Below are 20461 nucleotides of genomic sequence, written 5' to 3' on the forward strand. Positions count from 1 at the left end.
TCCCTTATACATTGTTGGTGGGATTGCATATTGGTACAGCCACTTTGGAAAACAGTATGGAGGTTTCTCAAAAAATTAAAACTGGATATACCTTTTGACCCAGCAATTGCACTTCTGGGTATTTATCCAAAGAAAACCAAAACAATTCTTAAAGATCTATGCACTCCAATATTCATGGCAGCACAATTTACAATAGCCAAGATATGGAAGCAACCTGAATGCCCATCAACAGTCATATAAAGAAATTATGGTTCATATCTACAATGGAATATTACTCGGCCATTAAAAAAATGAAATCCTACTATTTGTAACAACATGGATGGACCTAGAGGTTCTTATACTAAGTGAAATAAGTCAGATCAAGAAAGATAAATACCATATGATTTCACTTATGTGAAATTTAAGGAACAAAAGGAACAAACTAATCATAAACAGACTCACAAATATAGTGGGCAATTTGATGATGGACAGAAGGGAGGGGAGTCAGGAAGAGTGAAGGGTTAAAGAAGTACAAATTAGTAGTTGATAGTTGGTACGGGAATGGGGAGCACGGCAGAAGGAATGCAGTTAGCATTAATATGATGGCTAAGTGGAGGGCCAAGGGAGGGAAGGAGCAATTCCGGGGATCATTTTATGAACTATATAGATGTCTAACCAATGTACTGTATACTTGAAACTAATTAAAATAAATAAATTTTTAAAAATTTGTAATGGTGTGTTTTATGTCCCAGAATGTCTATTTTGGTGACTATTCCATAAGAACTAGAGAAAGTGTATTCTGTTGTTGCATGAAGTTAGTCCATAGATTACAATTAAATTCAGTTTTTACATGGTGCTGTTGAGTTACTCTGTGGCCTTGATGATTTACTTCCTACTGGAATATAATTTGTGATAAGGGGCTATTGGAGTCTACAACTATAATAGTGGATTCATCCATTTTTCCTTGCATTCTATTAGTTTTTGCCTCGTGTATTTTGCTTCTCCGTTGTTATGCACATACACATGAAGATTAATATGCATTTTTTGAGAATGGACCCCTTTTATTATATAATGCCCCTTTTTATCTCTGAGTTTTCCTTTTTCTGGAATCTACATTGTATAAAATTCATATACTTGTGCCAGCTTTCTTTTCTTTAATTTACCTTTCATCTATCTGTATCTTTATATTTAAGGTGGATTTTTTGTACACAACATATAATTGCGATTTCCAAAATCTGGTATTACAGTACTGTATGGGGAGACCAGTGATGATGAAAGTAGTAATTGATTCAGTTAGATTAATATCTACCACACCTTTTACTGTTTTCGTATGTTGGCCTTGTGCTTTGTTTCTTTTTGTCTTTTACCTTTTTCTGCCTTCTTTGGCTTTAATTGAGCACTTTACCTGATTCTTTGTTTTCTTCTCTCTTCTCAGTTATGTGTATTTTTCTAACTTTTTAATGGTTTCCCTTGAGTTTTTAGTATACATTTACAACTAAGCTATTGCCTCTGTCATGTTAGAGTGTACCATTTTTCTGGTCATGCTTTTAATTCATACAACACTATTCCCAGTTGCCTCCCGTGCCTCTTGTCACATTGTTGACATTTCACTTATTCATTGGCTTATGATTACCATATACATTATTGCTAATATTGTAAACAAAGTGTTATCTGTTAATTGTGATAAATATAAAAGGTGTTTTACCTAATCTATTTCTTTTCTGATGCTCCACCATCATCATTTACATTCTTTCTGATTTATTTTTTAATGTTTCTCTTTATGCAAGTGTATTAATGACAGATCTTCAGTTTTTATCTCAGAAAGGCCATGTTCTTTTTTGAAAAATTTGCTTTATACAGAATTCTAGGGGTGATAGTTTTTAACAAAACTAAATATTTCATTCCACTCTTCTCACTTGCATGATTTCTCATAAATTTGATTTAAGCCACCCAATGAATCTGCATGCCTCAATGTGTTTCTGAGAAATTTAGAGAAAGCTGGCAATATTAAAGTCATCTTATGAGCCTTAAAAACACTGAAGTCATTATGATTCCTGAAAGGCTACAAGAAATTTTAGTGATGGGAACAATTTTCATAAGACATGAGCTAATCTTGAAAGCTTCGTTACAAAGTACTCAATGAGGTTTCTAAATACTAGTTTTAAAAATTCTCTATGACTCTAAAATAAGTTGATTTAGTTCTAATTTTTGTTTTTCTGTAACTAAGGTATTTACCTCTCTGGTTTCTTTCAATATATTCTTTTTGTCTTTGATTTTTGTGTAGTTTGAGTATGAGATATTAGATGTGCATTTCTGTTATCATGTTTAGTTTTCTCTGAGCTTCCTGTATCTAGAGTGTGCTATCTGTCATTAATTTTAGAAAAATCTCAGTGATTGTTACATCAGTGATTTCTTCTATTTCTGTCTTTTGTTCCTTCGGATATTCCCATTAAGTGCATATAAACCTCATGTTTAAAAAAAGTTGTCCCAGGGTTCATGGATATTGTGTTCTGACCTTTTTCTTTGTTATTTTTGCATGAGATTCTGCTGAATTTTTTTTTTTTTTATTTTTTACTATAGGCTATGTTAAAAACAAGATTTGAGGCATTTTTCAAAATGTTTTTATTTTCACTTTCCTGTTTTAGAGACAACATGATGCATTGGATTTAAATGCTCTGATAAATCTAAGAAGAGAAATTCAAGTTTTTGTGTTAATTTACCTTTCATCTATCTGTATCTTTATATTTAAGGTGGATTTTTGGGAAATTGGAGGCCCACTGTCATTTCCTTAAATATAAAGGTGTGAAATTGGAAATGACAGTGGGCCTCCAATTTTTGCTCAGACTCTGGATGGTTTTCCAGCCTCATCCCTCCTTCCCCCTGTGCCCCACATCTGTATGAGGTGATAGGAAAATCATAGTGCTCCCTCCCTCAGGGCAGCAGAGATTGAATCCACGCAAGCTCCCACCTTTGTGTGTGAACACTCACCATAACCCACCCCCTAGCCTCATAAAAACACAAGTCCATATACCTTTCTTTTTATTTTCTGTCTATTTCAAGCCCGAGAGGCCTGCCTTCTGCTTCCCAGAGACTCGATTATTGTGGAAGTAATAAACTCATATCCTGCTGGCCATGTGTGGTATCATCAGCTGAGGGATTCCTATGCTCAGGGGTTGAGCGATCATGCCTCTTTACACCTTGGGGGCACTTGAAAATGACAGAAGAAGGGAGGGCAGCCTCCAGAGTGGCTGGTCAGGAAACACTTCCTCTTGATTGGGGAATGGAGATGTTATGTCCTTTTGGAGGAAAGCATTACTGACAATTTTACATATTTTCTAATCATGGGCAAATTTACCATCAAACCATGGTGGACTTCAGTGAACTCCTTTGCTGAGGATAGACTGTTATAGTTTTGCCAGAAAAAGCTTTTATGGCATATTATTGTTTCAGTGTGTGTGTGTGTGTGTGTGTGTGTGTGTGTGCGCGCGTGCGCAAGCATGCAAACACACCAATGATGGGGTAGAAATAGCCCTATACGTGAGTATAGGAATTTTGTGGCCTATGTAGTCATGCCTTCTTTCTCATATCTGAGCTTGAAGTTCCAAAAAACTGTCTAGCTCATTAAATCAGAAAGACCAAAACAAAAACAAAAACCTGAGTCTGTGATGAATATTACACAAGGTAAAAGCAATGCTTCTAAGAATATTTTTATTCTGCCACATGTATCTAATTATAATTTTTAGGATAACATGGTCATCTATTGCATTTTGTTAATACCGGGATAGCCACAGGCCTCCTGGACTCTCATGTTTGGTAATAGGAATAGAACAAAAAGCCACTAGTTTTTCACTATGTTTTTATTCATTGAAACCCTGTATAGATTTGATCCTCTGCTTCATCGAGTGCTGTAAATTGTGGATAATAAGGAGATGAAAGTCATAAAATAATGTTTGTTTCATTTGTATAGCATTTCTCTTATTTCCCAACATGCTCCAAACCTTGCCATTAGAGAAAAATAATGACATGTGATCACTGTAAAAGTGTATAATAGTTTCCATGTGTTTATGATAGGGTTAAATTTATAAAGATGTATGAATAGAGAATAAGTTTTTGATGATGAAGTCATAAAATAAATATTTGGACACAACAGAATCATATGTAACCATCCTGTAAATGGAGTGTGGATGTCCAGTGCTGTCAGTCTCACTCATCCTGCTGTACACATATTTGGACTATTTTAGGACTCAGTGGCTTATGAGGATGTGGCCATAACCTTCACCCTGGAGGAGTGGGCTTTACTGGATCTTTCACAGAAGAAACTGTATAGAGATGTGATGTGGGAAACCTTCAGGAACCTGGCCTCAGTAGGTAAAGATGATAATTTATTTTCACCTTACTGGAGGACAGATGTTTCTTGCCCATCAAAGTTGTTCTAAGACATGTCATGTGGGAAGGGAGGACATTGATTAATAAACTGGGCATGGTCACAGCTCATCTAGAATAGAATCTAATAATTTTTGTATAATTTCTAATACTTTGGAATCAATTTTCTGGATCTGCATTTTAGGAGAGAAATGGAAGGATCGTGATATTGAAGATCAGTACAAAAAGCAGGGGAAAAAACTAAGGTGAGTCACATGCAATACAAAGCACTGTCTCACCTGAGAAACCTGTTATGCTACAAAATTTTAAAAAGAATCAACCAAAACAACCCTCACCTCCAATTGATGACTTCTCAGAAAATTTTCACGTAACTACTTTCCTATATATATCATAAGTGTTCAGTGTTTAAAAAGTAGTTCAAATGAAAAACAGCGTTAATAAACCCTGTATGTGAATATGACTGTTTTGATAATAGAAAAGCTGAAGCCCTAATGCAGAGCATCCAGTATATTCAATTTCAAACCATTTAGACAAGGTTAAAAAACTGCTTTTTTTTGCTATACATAAAAATGTTTAAATATTCTGATAAATACAAAATTATTAATTATTAATAATGTGCTTCATGTTTTTACAGAAGTCATATGGTAGAGAGAATCAGTGAAGAGAAGGAGGGTAGTCAAGGCAGAGAAATCTTCACTCTAAATTCAGATCTAAATCTGAATGAGAAAACTCTTGTTGGAGTAAAACCATGGGAATACAGTATGTGTGGAAAAGTCTTAATACAGCATTCATCTCATAATGGGAACATCAGATGTCACAATGGACTCGAGCCCTCTGAGTATCAGAAAATTGGAGAGAAGCCATATAAAGATGATGTATGCAAGAGAGACTTCAGTTATTGCCAGTATTTTGAAAAGCATGAAAAAAATCACGATGGAGAGGAAACTTCTGAATGTAAAATATGTAGTAAAGCCTTCAGTTCCAGTTATGTTCAAGTACATGAAAAAACTCATACTAGAGAGAAACTATATGAATGTAAACAATGCGGTAAAGCCTACAGATGTTATAATTCCTTAAAAACACACAAAAGGACTCACGTAAGAGAGAAACCTTATGCATGTAAGCAATGTGGTAAAGCTTACAGGGATTACACTTCCTTAAAAACACATGAGAGAAGTCACACTGGAGTGAAACCCTATGAATGTAAAACATGTAGAAAAACATTCAGTTGTCTCGGCTATCTTCGAAAACATGAAAGGACTCACACAGGAGTGAAACCCTATGAATGTAAGCAATGTGGTAAAGCCTACAGAGATTACACTTCCTTAAAAACACATGAGAGAAGTCACACTGGAGTGAAGCCCTATGAATGTAAAACATGCAGAAAAGCATTCAGTTGTCTCGGCTATCTTCGAAAACATGAAAGGACTCACACAGGAGTGAAACCCTATGAATGTAAGCAATGTGGTAAAGCCTACAGATACTGCAGTTCTTTAAACATACACAAAAAGACTCACACTGGAGAGAAACCCTGTAAATGTAAGCAGTGTGGAAAAACCTACAGATATCACAGTTCCTTAAAAACACACAGAAGGACACACACAGAAGTGAAACACTATGCATGTAAGCAATGTGGTAAAGCCTACAGAGATTACAGTTCCTTAAAAACACATGAAAGAAGTCACACTGGAGTGAAACCCTTTGAATGTAAAACATGTAGAAAAGCATTCGGTTGTCTTAACTATCTTCGAATACATTTAAGGACACACACAGGAGTGAAACCCTATGAATGTAAGCAGTGTGGTAAAGCCTACAGAGATTACAATTCCTTAAAAACACACGAGAGAAGTCACACTGGAGTGAAACCCTATGAATGTAACACTTGTAGAAAAGCATTCAGTTGTCTCAGCTATCTTCGAAAACATGAAAGGATACACACAGAGAAACCTTATAAATGTAAGCAACGTGGTAAAGCTTACAAGAATTACACTTACTTAACAACACATGAAAAAAGCCATACTGGAGTAAAACCCTATGAATGTAAAACATGTAGAAAAACATTCAGTCATCCCAGTTATCTCCAAAAACATGAAAGAAATCACACTGAAGAGAAACCTTGTGAATATAAACAATGCGGTGAAGCCAGATATACTTCCTTACAATCACATGAAAGGATTTACACGAGAAACCTTACAAATGTAAGCAATGGTAAAGCATACAGAGATTACAGTTCCTTAAAAACAAGTGAAAGAAGTCACACTGCTGTGAAACCCTATGAATGTAACACATGCAGAAAAGCATTCAGTTGTCTCAGCTATCTTCGAAAACATGAAAAGACTCACACAGAGAAACCCTATAAATGTAAGCAATGTGATAAAGCTTACAGGAATTACACTTACTTAACGACACATGAAAAAAGCCATACTGGAGTGAAACCCTATGAATGTAAAACATGTAGAAAAATATTCAGTCGTCCCAGTTATCTCCAAAAACATGAAAGAAATCATATTGAAGAGAAACCTTGTGAATATAAACAATGTAGTGAAGCCAGATATACTTCCTTACAATCACATGAAAGGATTTACATGAGAAATCTTACAAATGTAAGCAATGGTAAAGCATACAGAGATCACAGTTCTTTAAAAACACGTGAAAGAAGTCACACTGCTGTGAAACCCTATGAATGTAACACATGCAGAAAAGCATTCAGTTCTTCCAAATATCTTCAAAAACATGAGAGGATGCACACAGGAGTGAAACCCTATGAATGTAAGCAACGTGGTAAAGGCTGCAATGATCACACTTCCTTAAAAACACATGAAAGAAATCACATTGGAAAAAAAACCTTACAAATGTAAAACATGTAGGAAAGAGTTCAGTTGTCTCAATTATCTTCAAAAACATGAAAGGACTCACACTGGAGAGAAATGCCATGAGTGTAAGCAATGAAATAGATTTCTGTTCTCTACAAGGTTTCCAAAGACATGAAATCACACTGGAGAGAAATGTAAGAAATGTGGGAAACCCTTCATGTTCATAGAAACTATTGAACACAAGCAAGCATGCACATTGGAGACACACCATATGAATGTGAAGAATGTGGGAAAGCCTTTAGCCATCTCAGTTCCTTCCAAAGGCATAAAAGGAATCACTGGATAAAACCTCTTAAACAATGCAAGAAAAATTTCAATTTATACACATCTTTACATTTGAAAACTCAGAGAAAAGAGAGAAAACTGTACATAACATGACAAAGCTTGATGGAACTTAATCCATGTGTAATATTCCAGAAAACTCAGGAACATTATTCTTAAAATTGTGAATACATTATCAAGCTTGTTTTGAAAAGTGCATCATTGCAATGTGGATTTCTAGAAGTGAATATCGAGGCGAAATAACTCTGGGAATCATCTTTCAACAGTATTGCATGAACTCTTTTTTCCTCTCTGACTGCTCGAGGGTCAGCTGCCATCATGAATGAAACAGTAAATATCTGGACCAGGAAATTCATGACCAGTGGACTACTTCAATGGAAACAAATGGTCATCAACATCCTTCACTCTGGGAAGGCAGCAGTACCTAAAACAGAAATTCAGGAAAAACTAGCCAAAATGTATAAGACCACACCAGGTGCCATCTTTGTATTTGGATTCAGAACCCATTTTGGTGGTGGCAAAACAACTAGCTTTGGCATGATTTATGGTTTCTCGGATTATGCAAAGAAAAATGAACCTAAACATAGACTTGTAAGTTATGGCCTGTATGAGAAGAAAAATACCCCAAGAAAACAGCAAAAGGGACACAAGAACAGAGCGAACAAAGTTAAGGGGACTGCAAAGGCCAGTGTTGGTGCTGGCAAAAGGAAATGGTGTCTAGCAGTGAGGTGGAGATTGGATAACAGAAGTAGTAAAGATTTGACTTTATCTGTGGTGATTGAGCAGATTTTTCATGAGAGGATTAATAAGAACTTTTATGTAGGAAAAAAAACTCAATAATACATAAGACTATTAGTGCCTTTTCCTTAAATGAACTAATATTTTCTTTTTCCATTTTGAAGCTGTTAGATCCCTACATGAACTGAAGTGTATTTCTAATGTGCAATTAGGTTAAATTTTTTTAATGTTTTATTTGTTGAGAATTAAGTGGCCATTGTAAAATGACAGTTTGGTATCTGTTAGGATTTTTCTACTTGTTTTTGTGACCATTTCTGGATATCCTTAGTCCATTAATTACACATATTCTACTTTTTCTTTTTCTTTTTCTTTTCTTTTCTTTTTTTTTTTACTAACAAAGCTCCTTTTTTGGGCTGACAGATGTAAAAGCCTTTTTATGTTTTCCATACTAATACATACTTTGAATGAATTTTATGCATGGCCAGTTTATGAAATAACATAGTTTCATGTGAATTAATATTTTCATATTTGCTCATTGTCCTTCATTCTAACTGGTATTTGATGAATAGGCTTTGATTTAAGAGATACCTGTGAGAGGACAAAAAAAAAATCTAGAGTTGGAAAACATGGCTGAAAGGGAAAAAGCCTCAAATATAATTCACCAGAAAATGTTCCCTTTGATAGATTCAAAATATTAAAAAAGAATTTTAAAAAATATAGAGTTGGATATATCCCCTCCCCCACCCCCGCCCTATGGCTAATGTTAGGAACTAGATTTTGAAGAATCCATCCCCTTTAATGTTCCATCTTAAGAGTTCACCAGTAGCCTCACTTGCATGAGATTTGGAAGGGAGAAGCAAAGAACATATTAGATTTTGAAACCACCATACAGGGAAAGACAGATGTATAAGACCCTAGAGGACAGAATCTTTTATCCCATTTTACAGATTCTTTGACTTCCAATCAACGCTATCCTCAAAACCAACAACTGTTCGGTTTCCACTTTCTCAAAGGTACAAGTTTCCATTGATGTTTCTCCAGATCCACATCAAAGATCCATCAAAGTTTGGATTTTTCTGTAAGCTCTCTTGTGTCTACTGGGAAACTAAGTCAGACTTTCCTGCTTGGGAATACTCTGTGTTTCTCTTCTTTGCTAGATTATATCCATACAATGTTTAATTTCTATAGGAAACACCTTAGTCTGTAAACAGTACTAATGAGTACGTTTTCCTGATTTTTTACTTATGTTTGATTGTAGTTAAAAGTATGCAATTTTTTTTGTCAACACTTCTGAAGGTTTTACATAGAAATATTAACTGCTTTCTAAGTCATGTGCTAACAGATACTGTTTTCCAGTTTTTGAGAGAATATGTTAAAGTATCTTGTTATGGATTTTCAAATATCTTTTGTGATTCTTTTCATTTAATCATTATACGTTATGAGTAAATTTTATTATGTGCATTCAAGTTCAGGTAATTGCTCCTTAGGCATATTTTACTTTTTATTTTATAGTTAGATTTTTGTCATGAAAGTTACTTTTTATTTAATTTTAATACCAGAAACTTCAATCATGGTTTTTCAGTGCTTTCTTGCCAGTGACCTGCAGAATTGTATCTATAGTCAAAATGGTAGTGAATTCCAATAACAATGACCATGCAGTACACACAACTGTGGAGTGTAACATAAAAGGTTGCTCAGCAGTTTTATAGGATTTCGGCTTGTGTTAGATGAATTGATGGCTATTGAAGTCATCAAGACATTTTGTGGAGTTCTAGTCAAGATGGCGGAATGGGTAAACAATGCTTGCCTCTTCTCACAACCACATCAAAATTACAACTAAACTACAAAACAACTTTCATTGAGAATCACCTGAAGAACTAAAACTGAACAGAAGTCTTATAACTAAGGACATACAGAAGAACTACGTCAACACTGGTAGGAGGGGCTGAGACTCGAAACAGGCTAGTCCTATACCCACATGTGGTGGTTAAAAATTGGGAAGGATATCTTAGTTCCAGAGATCCCCCGAGAAGTGAGGGGTCCCCATCCCACACCAGACTTTCCAGGGTTTCAGGGCCAGAAATAGAAGTCCTCACAACTTTTGGCTGTGAAAACCAGTGGAGTTTGTGGCTTATTAAGATGGGGGCAGGGGGGCATGTCTAGAGTCCCAGGTGTTCCTCTTAAAGGGCCCACATACGGACATACTGATCAACTAACACAGTCTGAGCTCCAGCGCTGCAGCAGCTGTAAGAAAAGCGCCAGAGGCCAACAGGGAGGAACTAAATTGTATGGCTTCAGGGCAAGGGCTGGAGGGGCAGCTTTCTCACAGACAGAAGTGCTGGCAGAATCCATTGTTTCTTTGTTGAGCCCTCTCTCCTCCCAGTGTGCAGACAGGGGCAGCCACATACAAGTCTCCATCAACCTGGATAACACCATTCATCCCACAATTGTGATTCCCTGAGACCCCACCCCACCCAACTTGCCAATCCATCCAAGCCACTTCCAGGGACTTTTCCACACAAATGGTCTATTGCAGCTCATGCTGCAGACTTTCCTAAATTCTCTCAAATGTTCACCCTCAAACAAGCATCATTTGGTCTCAGCAAGCCCTGCACCTCTTAGTAAGCAGCCCCAAGACCAGCACTAGCAGCAGCAATCCTCAGTTCACAGCATAGTCGTTCCCAGGTACCTTCAAGCCCAGTGTGGGTGGAAGACATCTTTGAATCACAGGTGGGTCACGCTAAGTGGCCCCAGGCATGGCATAGTTGGCAACTGACCTTGGCCTGAGGTGGGCCCCTCCCAGGAGGCCCCAGGGCCGGCACACTGGTAGCCAGCTGTAACCACTCTGGAGCACCATCCAGGTGCTCCACTGGTGACATAATTGTCGCAGGCGACACAGTATAGGGAACATAGTCAATATTATAATAACTTTGTATGGTGACAGATGGGTACTATATTTATTGGAGTGCTCACTTCATAAATTATATAAATGTCTAATCACCATGTTGTACACCCAAACTAATGTAATACTGTATGCCAACTGTAATTGAAAAATAAAAAATTATTTTAAAGACATTTTTGTGTATTGAACATTATGTAGAGGTAAACATTCTATTATTGGTAATTGTAAACCTTGTTTTCTAGAAGGCAAAAACATCATTGTGGAGCAGCTAAACTTAATCATGAGACGCCCCTCTCAGTCATATTAGTAAGAAGAGGCCTTTGAAATATAATTTTTAAAAACCTGGAATTGTTTTTGAAACCTTCTGAAAAATATCAGTAGAATTACATTATCAAAGCCCTTTTGAACGCTATGTTTATAAGGTCAAGAAATTATCCTAAGAGTAAGAATAAAGAGAATAATATGAATATATTAAAGAAATAAACATTTTAGATTAAATACTGAAAAAAAGAAGAGGTCTATAAGTTTAGGCAAATTCTGAGGAAACAGAAACCTAGCAAGGGACAAAAACAGGATGACTGGTCCAATCAAGACTTTCTTGCTAATTAAGTATATATATTCCTGTGGCTAATATTTCAACATCTCCCATTATGCCATGCTGTTTAGAGTCAATATACCCCATTTAGCACTAAAAAGACACTAGGATTTGCATATGAGGCATGAAACAAGTTCTTGCAGTCCTGGTGCTTATATTTTTGTAAGAAAAGAGAAGTGAATAACAAATTGTAAAGTTTTGTTTTATGAGATGGAAATAGGGCTTTGAAGGAAAGTAAAAAAATAACGTGACAATAGAAAGGCTATCTTTTCTAAGACGATAGGAGCCTCAGTGAGTTAGGATGTCATTATCGATCACTTGTATTTTCTTGTAATAAACCTTAAACGCTGTCTTCAAGAACTGCTTGGGTTTGGAAATAAATAGAAGACAGCAATACATAATGTCCTGCTCTTTGATTAACAGTAATGACTCCCCATAAAGATAAAGATACACGGCCCATTCTCATTTTTGCCATCATGAATTTTGTATATAGAATACGTGGCCATGACTTCAGACACTTATCTGGAACAAGACTTTCTACAGCTTGGGCCCACAGATATTTGTGGTGTACTTTTGCATTTAACATCATTTGAGAGGGCTTTTCACTTATCTTTTGAAATTTTTGAATATCATAGTATTTGGCATTTTTATGTTGCTGCTGTACACACTGACTGACAATTAAAGCAGGAAGTTTTCCCAATTTAAGAGTTATATTCATCTGCACTGTTCTAGCCCATCCTGAGTTTATTCTACGAGCAGAGTAATATTTATGCAAGTGTAATTTTTTCCCAGTGGAAACAACAGAAAAAGGTATGAATATGTAAAGGTAATCATCAAAGGATTAATGAGGTGGCTTACAGAGAAGGTATCATTTTGAGTAACAGTCCTAATTTAGTATATTTAGTATAAAAGATATGGAAATATTTAATAACTTTTTTCCTTCAGGAGTGGCTAGAAGTTTCTAGTTTCAAGGATCCACACAGTCCCACAGCTTGTTTTGCTGTTCACTGGTTTCGTTTCCACATGCTCAGACTTCCAGCATAAATTCTAGAACACCAGAAAATAAAACTGACAGCTTCTAGTTTTATTTAAAAAAAAAACAAAAGAAATTAAGTCTTTTCCATGTTTTTTTTTTTTTTAGTGTTAAATAAGGTTTTGGAGGGATTTCATTCAAATGGGAACCACAGGAGTGTTCTGAATGTTTTCCGTCCTCTGACAGCAGTGTTACTGTACATTTGTGAAAACTCACAAGTACGCTTTAAATACGATATATATAATAGTACATAAATAATGTATAAAAATATAGAAAATGAACAACACAAGTGCTTTCATATGTTGGGAGAATGTTCAACTCTCCTGAACCTTGATTTTTATGTGTTCAACACTTTTTTTCACACCTCTGAGAAGAATTGAAGTCTGTGAAAAAGAGTTCAGGCCCCGCCAGGCCTTTCTTGCAGGCCGGTCTCACTTGAGAAAACGCCCTCTAGGGTTACACGGCCCTCATCTCACGCACATAACTAGGAGTGAAGTGGGAGGGCTCCCAGAATCTGTCCTGGAGTTTAAATCAGGCTCCTCAGACAGATCTCTGGATGCATTGTGGCTCTAAGACATAAAGGTGTGACCCAAGTGGGAGCTGCCTGGGGACGTCCTCAGTCCTGGGTGCCAGCATCATTCCTTCCATCGCCTCCACAGCCCATTTCCAGCTCTTTGTTTCCTAACTCAAGACTAGTGCCTGCTTCCTTATGATATAAGAAAGAGGCGTGAAAACTACACAATTAAACAAGCTGTGTTCAGAGCCTGCAATGTGCTACTGCCATTTTTTTTTTTTTTTTTTGCAGAGTTTGATGTTCTTTATTTCTATCCTGGCATGCTCTCAAACCTATGATTTTGATTCTTTCAACCCAGAGATTTGGACACAATGGATGTGTGATGCACCTCAGTATCCATGCATATGCCACTCTGAAAAATTTCTCTGAGCAGACAGTTGTGAGCTGAGAGGGTGAGAGAAGCAGTTGGCAAAACCTGTCATGGGCACGTTCCATCGACCAGAGTCATGAGAGTCATTATATGTTTATGAAATCCGCTTACAAACATTTAAATTTGATTGACTATGAAAGGGGAAACAAATCCCTTTAGAATTTGTCCATGTAACAGTCTCCATTATCTTCTCCCTCTCTGCAGCCTTGTTATTATCGTGGCTTTAGCAGCCTCCTATTATGCATCCCAACGTCTCTAAACCACACATGGCAGACTAAGTCACTCCAGGTTTTCTTATACCAGAAACTCTTTTCATCCAGTGCTGCACACGATTAGAGAAGCACTGTTGCCAACTGAAAGAGTCTGTAAATGAAGGCCCTCCCACAGGCTGAGTTGCTGATTTTCTGCATCCAACTGCCCATTTTGCCCTGAGTCATGGATGCAAGACCCCTCAGGCTTGCTAACCAGAGGCTCTTCATTGAAAAAATATTGGTACTTGCTGGACAGGTCAATAGTTGTCCCTATTGGCATGTCCCACTTACAGGAGTAGATGTGTTCCCCTCACATTGATGTGGTTGGTTCAGGAGGTCACCTCTTTATAGACACTTTGGCCACTTCGGGAGTCACTTGGGATCAAGTGAGTGACCAGGAACTTCATAAAGACAGTGTGCTGCCACCACACCTGATGGAGTCCACTGCAGAGATACTGTGTTTTGTCCGTAGATCAAACAGGCCATCCCAAGTCAAAGATTGGACCAAGCATCAGATACATTAGTCAAACTCCAGGAAATTGTGATACCATGAGAGAATTCCTTGGCTGAGTATTGAACCCATCTGCACATTTTTACAGCTCCTTTGGCCAGGACAATGATCTAGCTACATGATGCCACCAGCAGCAACAACGACTTATCCGATGGGCGATCACTTCATAATGTATCTAAACTTCTAATGACTATGTTATACACCTGAAACTAATGTTGCACGTCAAGTACGATTGAAAAATAAGTTTTAAAAAGATGGTTCTCTCACTTCCCTGCCCCCAGAAAAAAAGAGTTTGAGATTTCGAATAAGGCTAAAATGCTGTCCACATTGACTACGCTCTTTCCCTTCACAATCTCTCTACCACATGACTTCTGTGAAAAATGAGAAGCACGTTACTAAAGATTACTACAAATTTTATATTTTAGTAGAGTATATTACATTTTTATGATTTATAGCAAAAGTGTAGCTTTTCCGCCTTGTTGAAATTGTTTCAGGTTGAATATACGGAATGCTCTGCAGGAGGACTTCACCACCGCTATTATCAAAACTGATATTCATATGTAGAGATTATTAATACTGTTTACAAGTGAACTTTTTCACAAATACCAAACATCTGTGTCACATAGAAAGTATTCTTGGTGAAAATTTTCTAATAACTAGATTTGAAGCGGGGGTTATTTATTTTGTTTCCTTCCATTAAAATCTCATAACAGGATAGATTCTCACTTGAGCCACTGCTTTCTATAGTGTGACACACTTTAGTTTCCTTTCCTGATTTTTGTATGAACCTTTAGTGTCATGGTGTTCCCATTACATTTTCCAACAAGGAAAGATGATATCAAAATATTAGAAATTATAGAAAAATTGTTAGATTCTATATTCATTGTTAGCTGTGATCATGCCTAGCTTTTTCTTTTTTTTTACCAACGTCTTAACTTTCCACATTCCACATCTGAGAACAATGTTGCTGAACAAGAAACACTTGTTCTCTAATTGACAAAATGAAGGTAACTTGTCATCCTTACCTACTGAGACCATGTTCCTGAAGGTTTCCCACATCTCAGCTCTGTAGGATTTCTTCTGTGAAGGATCCAGGAAAGCCCACTCCTCCAGGGTGAAGGTCAAGCCACATCCCCAAAGGCCACTGAGTCCTAAAACACTCCAAACATGTATAGTAGGACAAGTGACAATGACAGCACTGGACACCTAGACTCCATTTGCAGGAAGTTCACGTATGATTCTGTCACCTCCAAACATTTATTCTATGACTTGATCATCATAAACTTACTCCGTCCACACTTCCTCCTAAATTTAACGGCATGATGAACAAATGGAAATGATTTACACACTTTTACTGTGATCACATTATCTTATTTCTCTCTAATGGCAGGGTTCAGAGCATACTGAGGAGTGACAGAAAAGCTATGCAAATCAAACAAATGTTATCACTTTAAGACTATCAATACCTTGTGAGAAAAACTCATCTATTTCATCATTATCCACCATTTACAGCCCTCCCTGACGCGGAGGGTCAAATCTGCATAAAATTTTAATGAATAAAAACAAAATAAAGAATTGAAAGCTTTTTCATCTATTCCCATTACCAAATATGAGAGTCCAGGATACAGTGGAAATCCAACTTTTAATAAGGTCCCGCTAACTATTAGCATCCCTAAAGTACTCCAGGCCTTTTGCAGCTGGCTAAATAGAAATGTTTTTGTGAAGCAGCATGGTTTTGCCGTACATAATATTTATCACAGACTCAGTTCTTCCTTTCTCTGTCCAATTTGATGGGCTAGGGAGTTGATTGGAACTTATTTATAGTTAAGACACTAGGAAGAGGGCATGACAACTTTGACCACAAAATCCCTAAACTCACATGCCTCAGGGCTGCTTGGAGCCAATTATCGGCACACACAGGCATGCACAATGACAAATACATTAGAAGTGCTCTTTATGGCACAAAAACATTGAGAGTCACCAATTGCAATTGCATTCCATGAAATCCACAATGGTTTGTTGGTTGAATTTGCCCATAAGTATAACATACATTGATGGGTTCAGCAATGCTTTCCTTCAAAATAACATAAAAATCCCCATTTTTAAATTTCAGGAGATTTTCCCAACCAGCCTCCCTAGATGCTTCACCCCTAAGTTCTCTAATTCCTAAGCTCCTGCGGGGTGTACAGCAGCACGCTAACTTGAGCCCTGAGCATACGAATCCCTCAACTGACAACACCACACACAGCCAAGAGTGTATGATGTCCATAATTGAGGTCTGTGGGGGAAAATAAGGCAGGCTTCTCCAGCAGTCATAAAATGGCTTAAGAAAACAAGGAAAGATGCCTGGACTCTTTGTAAAAGTGAGGTTAGAGGGTGGATTAGGGTGAGGGTTCACACACAAGAGAAGGATCTTATAAGGACTGAATCTCTTGCAAAGGAAGGCATGCCAAGGTGCTCTTAGCCCTTTGCGTAGATCTGGAATGAGACTGTAAAGCTGTCATATGTCAATCATTAACGACTAGGGCAGAAAATTCCTGTTTCTAGTCCACCGTTTAAGGAATTTGGAAGCCATCATTACCAACCTCACAGAAAAAAAAGCAAAAACCCCTGAAATGAACAACTTCTTGGATCCATTAGAACATTGAGGTCACAGGCAAAGCACTCTCTCTAAAACAGGAAAAGAAAAAATAGAAATGGCATTTTAAAATATGCCCCAAACATTCTGTTCTTAACAAGCCTATACTGAAGACAGTCTCGTTCACCAGAGGCTAGTGCAAGGACAAAAAAGAACAAGACAGAACACAATATCCACAAACCGTAGAGCAATGACAGAAGGTTGAAATATACATGATGTAAATACCTGAAGGAAAAGACAGAAAAGAAACGGAATAACTGAAGTAATAATCACTAAGATTTTTCAAAAATTAATCATAGATGGAAAATTGTAGATTCAAGAAGCTTGGAGACACTAAACATGGACACACCAAAATTGCACACCAAAGTATCTCATATTCAAACTAGAGAAAAATGAAAGACAGAGAATATATTGAAAAAAGGCAGAGGGAAAAGCGCGCTTTAGTTATAGGGAAAAAAAATCAAATTAATTCATCTTTTTTATCGGAAACCATGCAAGCAAGAAGAGAGTGGAGGGAACTATCTAAAGTTTTAAAAGAAAAAAGCCACTCTTCTACTTTTCAAAACCCAAAGCTGGTCCTTGAAAATATTAATTTACAAAATTGGAAACATCTTTGACTAGATGTCAAAGTGAGAAAAGTGAGAAGACAGAAAACACTAGCATCAGAAATAAGAGGGGGAAAAAACATGAAAAAGAATTTGATACCATCCAACATCCATTTATGATAGAGGGGATTTATCTCTTTTTGAGAAAAAAACATCACAACACCTGTAAGTAACATCATACTTAATGGTGAGGAACTATATGCTTTTCTGGTTAGATGAGAAACAAAGCAAGGAAGTGTCCTCTCACCACTCCCATGCGACATTATGTTGGAAGCCCTAGCCATGTAATAAGAAAAGAAATGGTACACAGAATTGGAAGCCGGAAATAAAACTACCTTTGTTCCGTATGACATGATTGTCTGTGGAAAACATCTGAAAGAACTCGCAAAAACAGATAACGCCTGGAATCAATAAAAGTACAGCCAGATTGAAGTCATTTATGTTCCTATAGACCCACACAAATACATCAACTGATCTTTGACAAAAAAGTAAAGGCAGTTCAATGGAAAAAAAAGAGTCTTTTAAACAAATGTGCTGGAAATGATGGATATCCACATGCAAAACACACATACACAAAAAATGCAGATGCAGACCTTAAACTTTTCACAAAAATTAACTCATAATAGATCATAAATCTAAATGTAAAATGCAAAAGTAAAAAACTCCTAGAATGCAGCATACAAGAAAATCCAGGTGACCTTCCTTTAGTGATGCATATTTAGAGAAAACACCAAAACAAGATCAATTTAAAAAAAAATTCCCTTTAATAAAATAAAAAAACTCCTGCTCTGGAAAAGTGTTAACAGAATAAGAAGACACGTCACAGACAAGGAGAAAACTTTTTGTAAAAACTTATCTGATGAACAACTGGTATTCGAAAATCCAATGAACTCTTAAAGCTCAACAATAAGAAGACAAATAACCCAAATAAAACCAGGCGACAGATCTGAACAGACAACTCACCAAAGAAAAATACAGATGAGAAATAAGCAACATGAAAACACGCTTAACATATGCCGTTGCGATATTACAAATAAAACAGAGATATCACTACATACTTATCAAACACTGAAAATGTAAAACACTCAGAACACCAGGTACTGGTGCAGACGTAAAGCTGCAAGCAACTCTCATTCACTGCTGGGGTGGGGAGGAAAGGAATGTGGCACGTCTACATTGGAGACAGGGACTTTTTGTCAAAACTAAATATACCCTCACTGCGTGTAATAAGATCCAGCAATCATACTCCTTGGTATTGACCTAAGTGAATTGAAACCTTATGTCCACACAAAAACCTGTACATGAGTATTTGTAGGCTCTTTATTCCTACTAGGCAAGAGTTAGAGTTAAGTAACATGTCCTCCAAGAGTCAAGTGAATAAGCAGTTGGTGGTAAATCCATACGATGAAATACTATTCAGTGATAGCAGGAAACGAGGAATCAAGCCATGAAAACATATGGAGGAACCTTAAACGTACATTGCTAACAGAAAGAAGCTAATCTCACAAGGCTACACATTGTATATTCCAAGTATGGGACATTCTGGGAAAGAAAAATCTATGAGCCAATAAAAAGGTCTCTGGCTATGAAGGATTTGAGGTTGGAGAGATGATGAAACAATAGGAGTGACGTAAGGGATTTGGGGGAAGTGAAACTATATGACACAGAAATGAAAGACAAATGTCATTAAACATCTGCCCAAACCCACAGATCCTATGACACAAAGTCAACATTAAGTAAACTATGCACTTCACGGCATCGATATCGGCTCAGCAATTGTGACTAATCTACCACAGCCACACAAGAAGTAAAACACAGTGCAAACCATGTGTGCAAACAGGTTACGTGGGAACTCTACTCTCTGATCAATTTTTCTGCAACCCTAAAACTGCTCCAAAAAACCTGAAGTCTATAAAAAAAGAAAAGATGAAGACAGACTCATTACAATTCAGCCCTGATAACTGACTGATGGATGAAACGGGCCACATATTCAACTGATTGGACCTTATGTCAATAAGCCAGCGCGGTGGCCTATGAGCCTGTGACCAGTACGGAGGAGAAGCTTCCACGGATGCCCTGCGGGAGAGCAGGGTGCTCTGTGTTCTGAGAAGCGCCGTGGTTGCCATCAGCAGAGTCTGGAAGTCCCAGGTGGGTTGGTGATTTCCTAGTGAGTCTGGTTTTGGGGAGCTGGTTGTCCTAGGGTGCAGACAAGTGTTACCTAGATCTACACATGGGGTGTCTCAGTCAAGACATCCCCAGAGTTCTTTTACCACAAAAAAGCAGCTCAGACAACAGTCCAAGGGCCTGTGAACATAGGCAGATGGGGACAACTGTGGGTCAGCAGTAAGATGACTGCTGGATGTCTGGGGAGCTGTGTGACCCGTGGGCTCAGCCCTTAATCAGTCCTTAATGTCCCAACGGATGGATGAAGAGCCGAAGCTCTACACTGTGCTCCCCCACGTACAAGTGTGTGTGGTCCTCCTGAGAGTCTGCCCTCCCCAGGGCTGGGCGCTCACTGAATCCCTAGGCAATCCTGAGCCAACTCTCCATCTTGGGGAGTGGTGAACTGTTCCAACACCACGGCATCTTTCAATGGACAGAATAGAGAAGGGGCCACCTTCCTATAGGTGGCATAAGCCATAGCGCCAAGATTTGGCTCTATCATGTCACATGGACATATCAGCAGGCATCCTTACCTGGTGGGGTGCCGTTTCCCAGGCCACAGGA

At 37.6% G+C, this 20461-nt stretch overlaps 1 protein-coding gene, 1 non-coding gene and 1 pseudogene across 3 annotated transcripts in view; all 3 read left to right on the top strand.

Moving 5' to 3' along the window:
• Positions 1-7228, top strand: part of LOC102898838 (zinc finger protein 709) — a 36278-nt gene extending 29050 nt beyond the window's left edge. The window contains exons 2-4 of one of the 2 annotated variants that reach the window (XM_025046674.1): positions 4221-4347; positions 4547-4607; positions 4997-7228. In XM_025046674.1, coding sequence (XP_024902442.1) covers positions 4221-4347; positions 4547-4607; positions 4997-7220 — 2412 coding nt within the window. In that variant the 3' untranslated portion in view covers positions 7221-7228. Of the gene's footprint in view, positions 1-4220; positions 4348-4546; positions 4608-4996 lie in introns of those variants that run through there. The other variant, XM_025046675.1, reaches the window with a different exon arrangement.
• On the top strand, positions 1923-2049 carry LOC112479627. Its single transcript, XR_003046244.1, has one exon. It is a non-coding gene; the product is annotated as a small nucleolar RNA SNORA33 (small nucleolar RNA).
• Positions 7229-7820: 592 nt separating the features above from the next.
• LOC112479624 lies at positions 7821-10589 on the top strand (annotated as a pseudogene).
• The last annotated feature ends 9872 nt before the right edge of the window (positions 10590-20461 follow it).

This window comes from Pteropus alecto, unplaced genomic scaffold, assembly GCF_000325575.1.
Source record: "Pteropus alecto unplaced genomic scaffold, ASM32557v1 scaffold304, whole genome shotgun sequence".
NCBI classification, from domain to species: domain Eukaryota; kingdom Metazoa; phylum Chordata; class Mammalia; order Chiroptera; family Pteropodidae; genus Pteropus; species Pteropus alecto.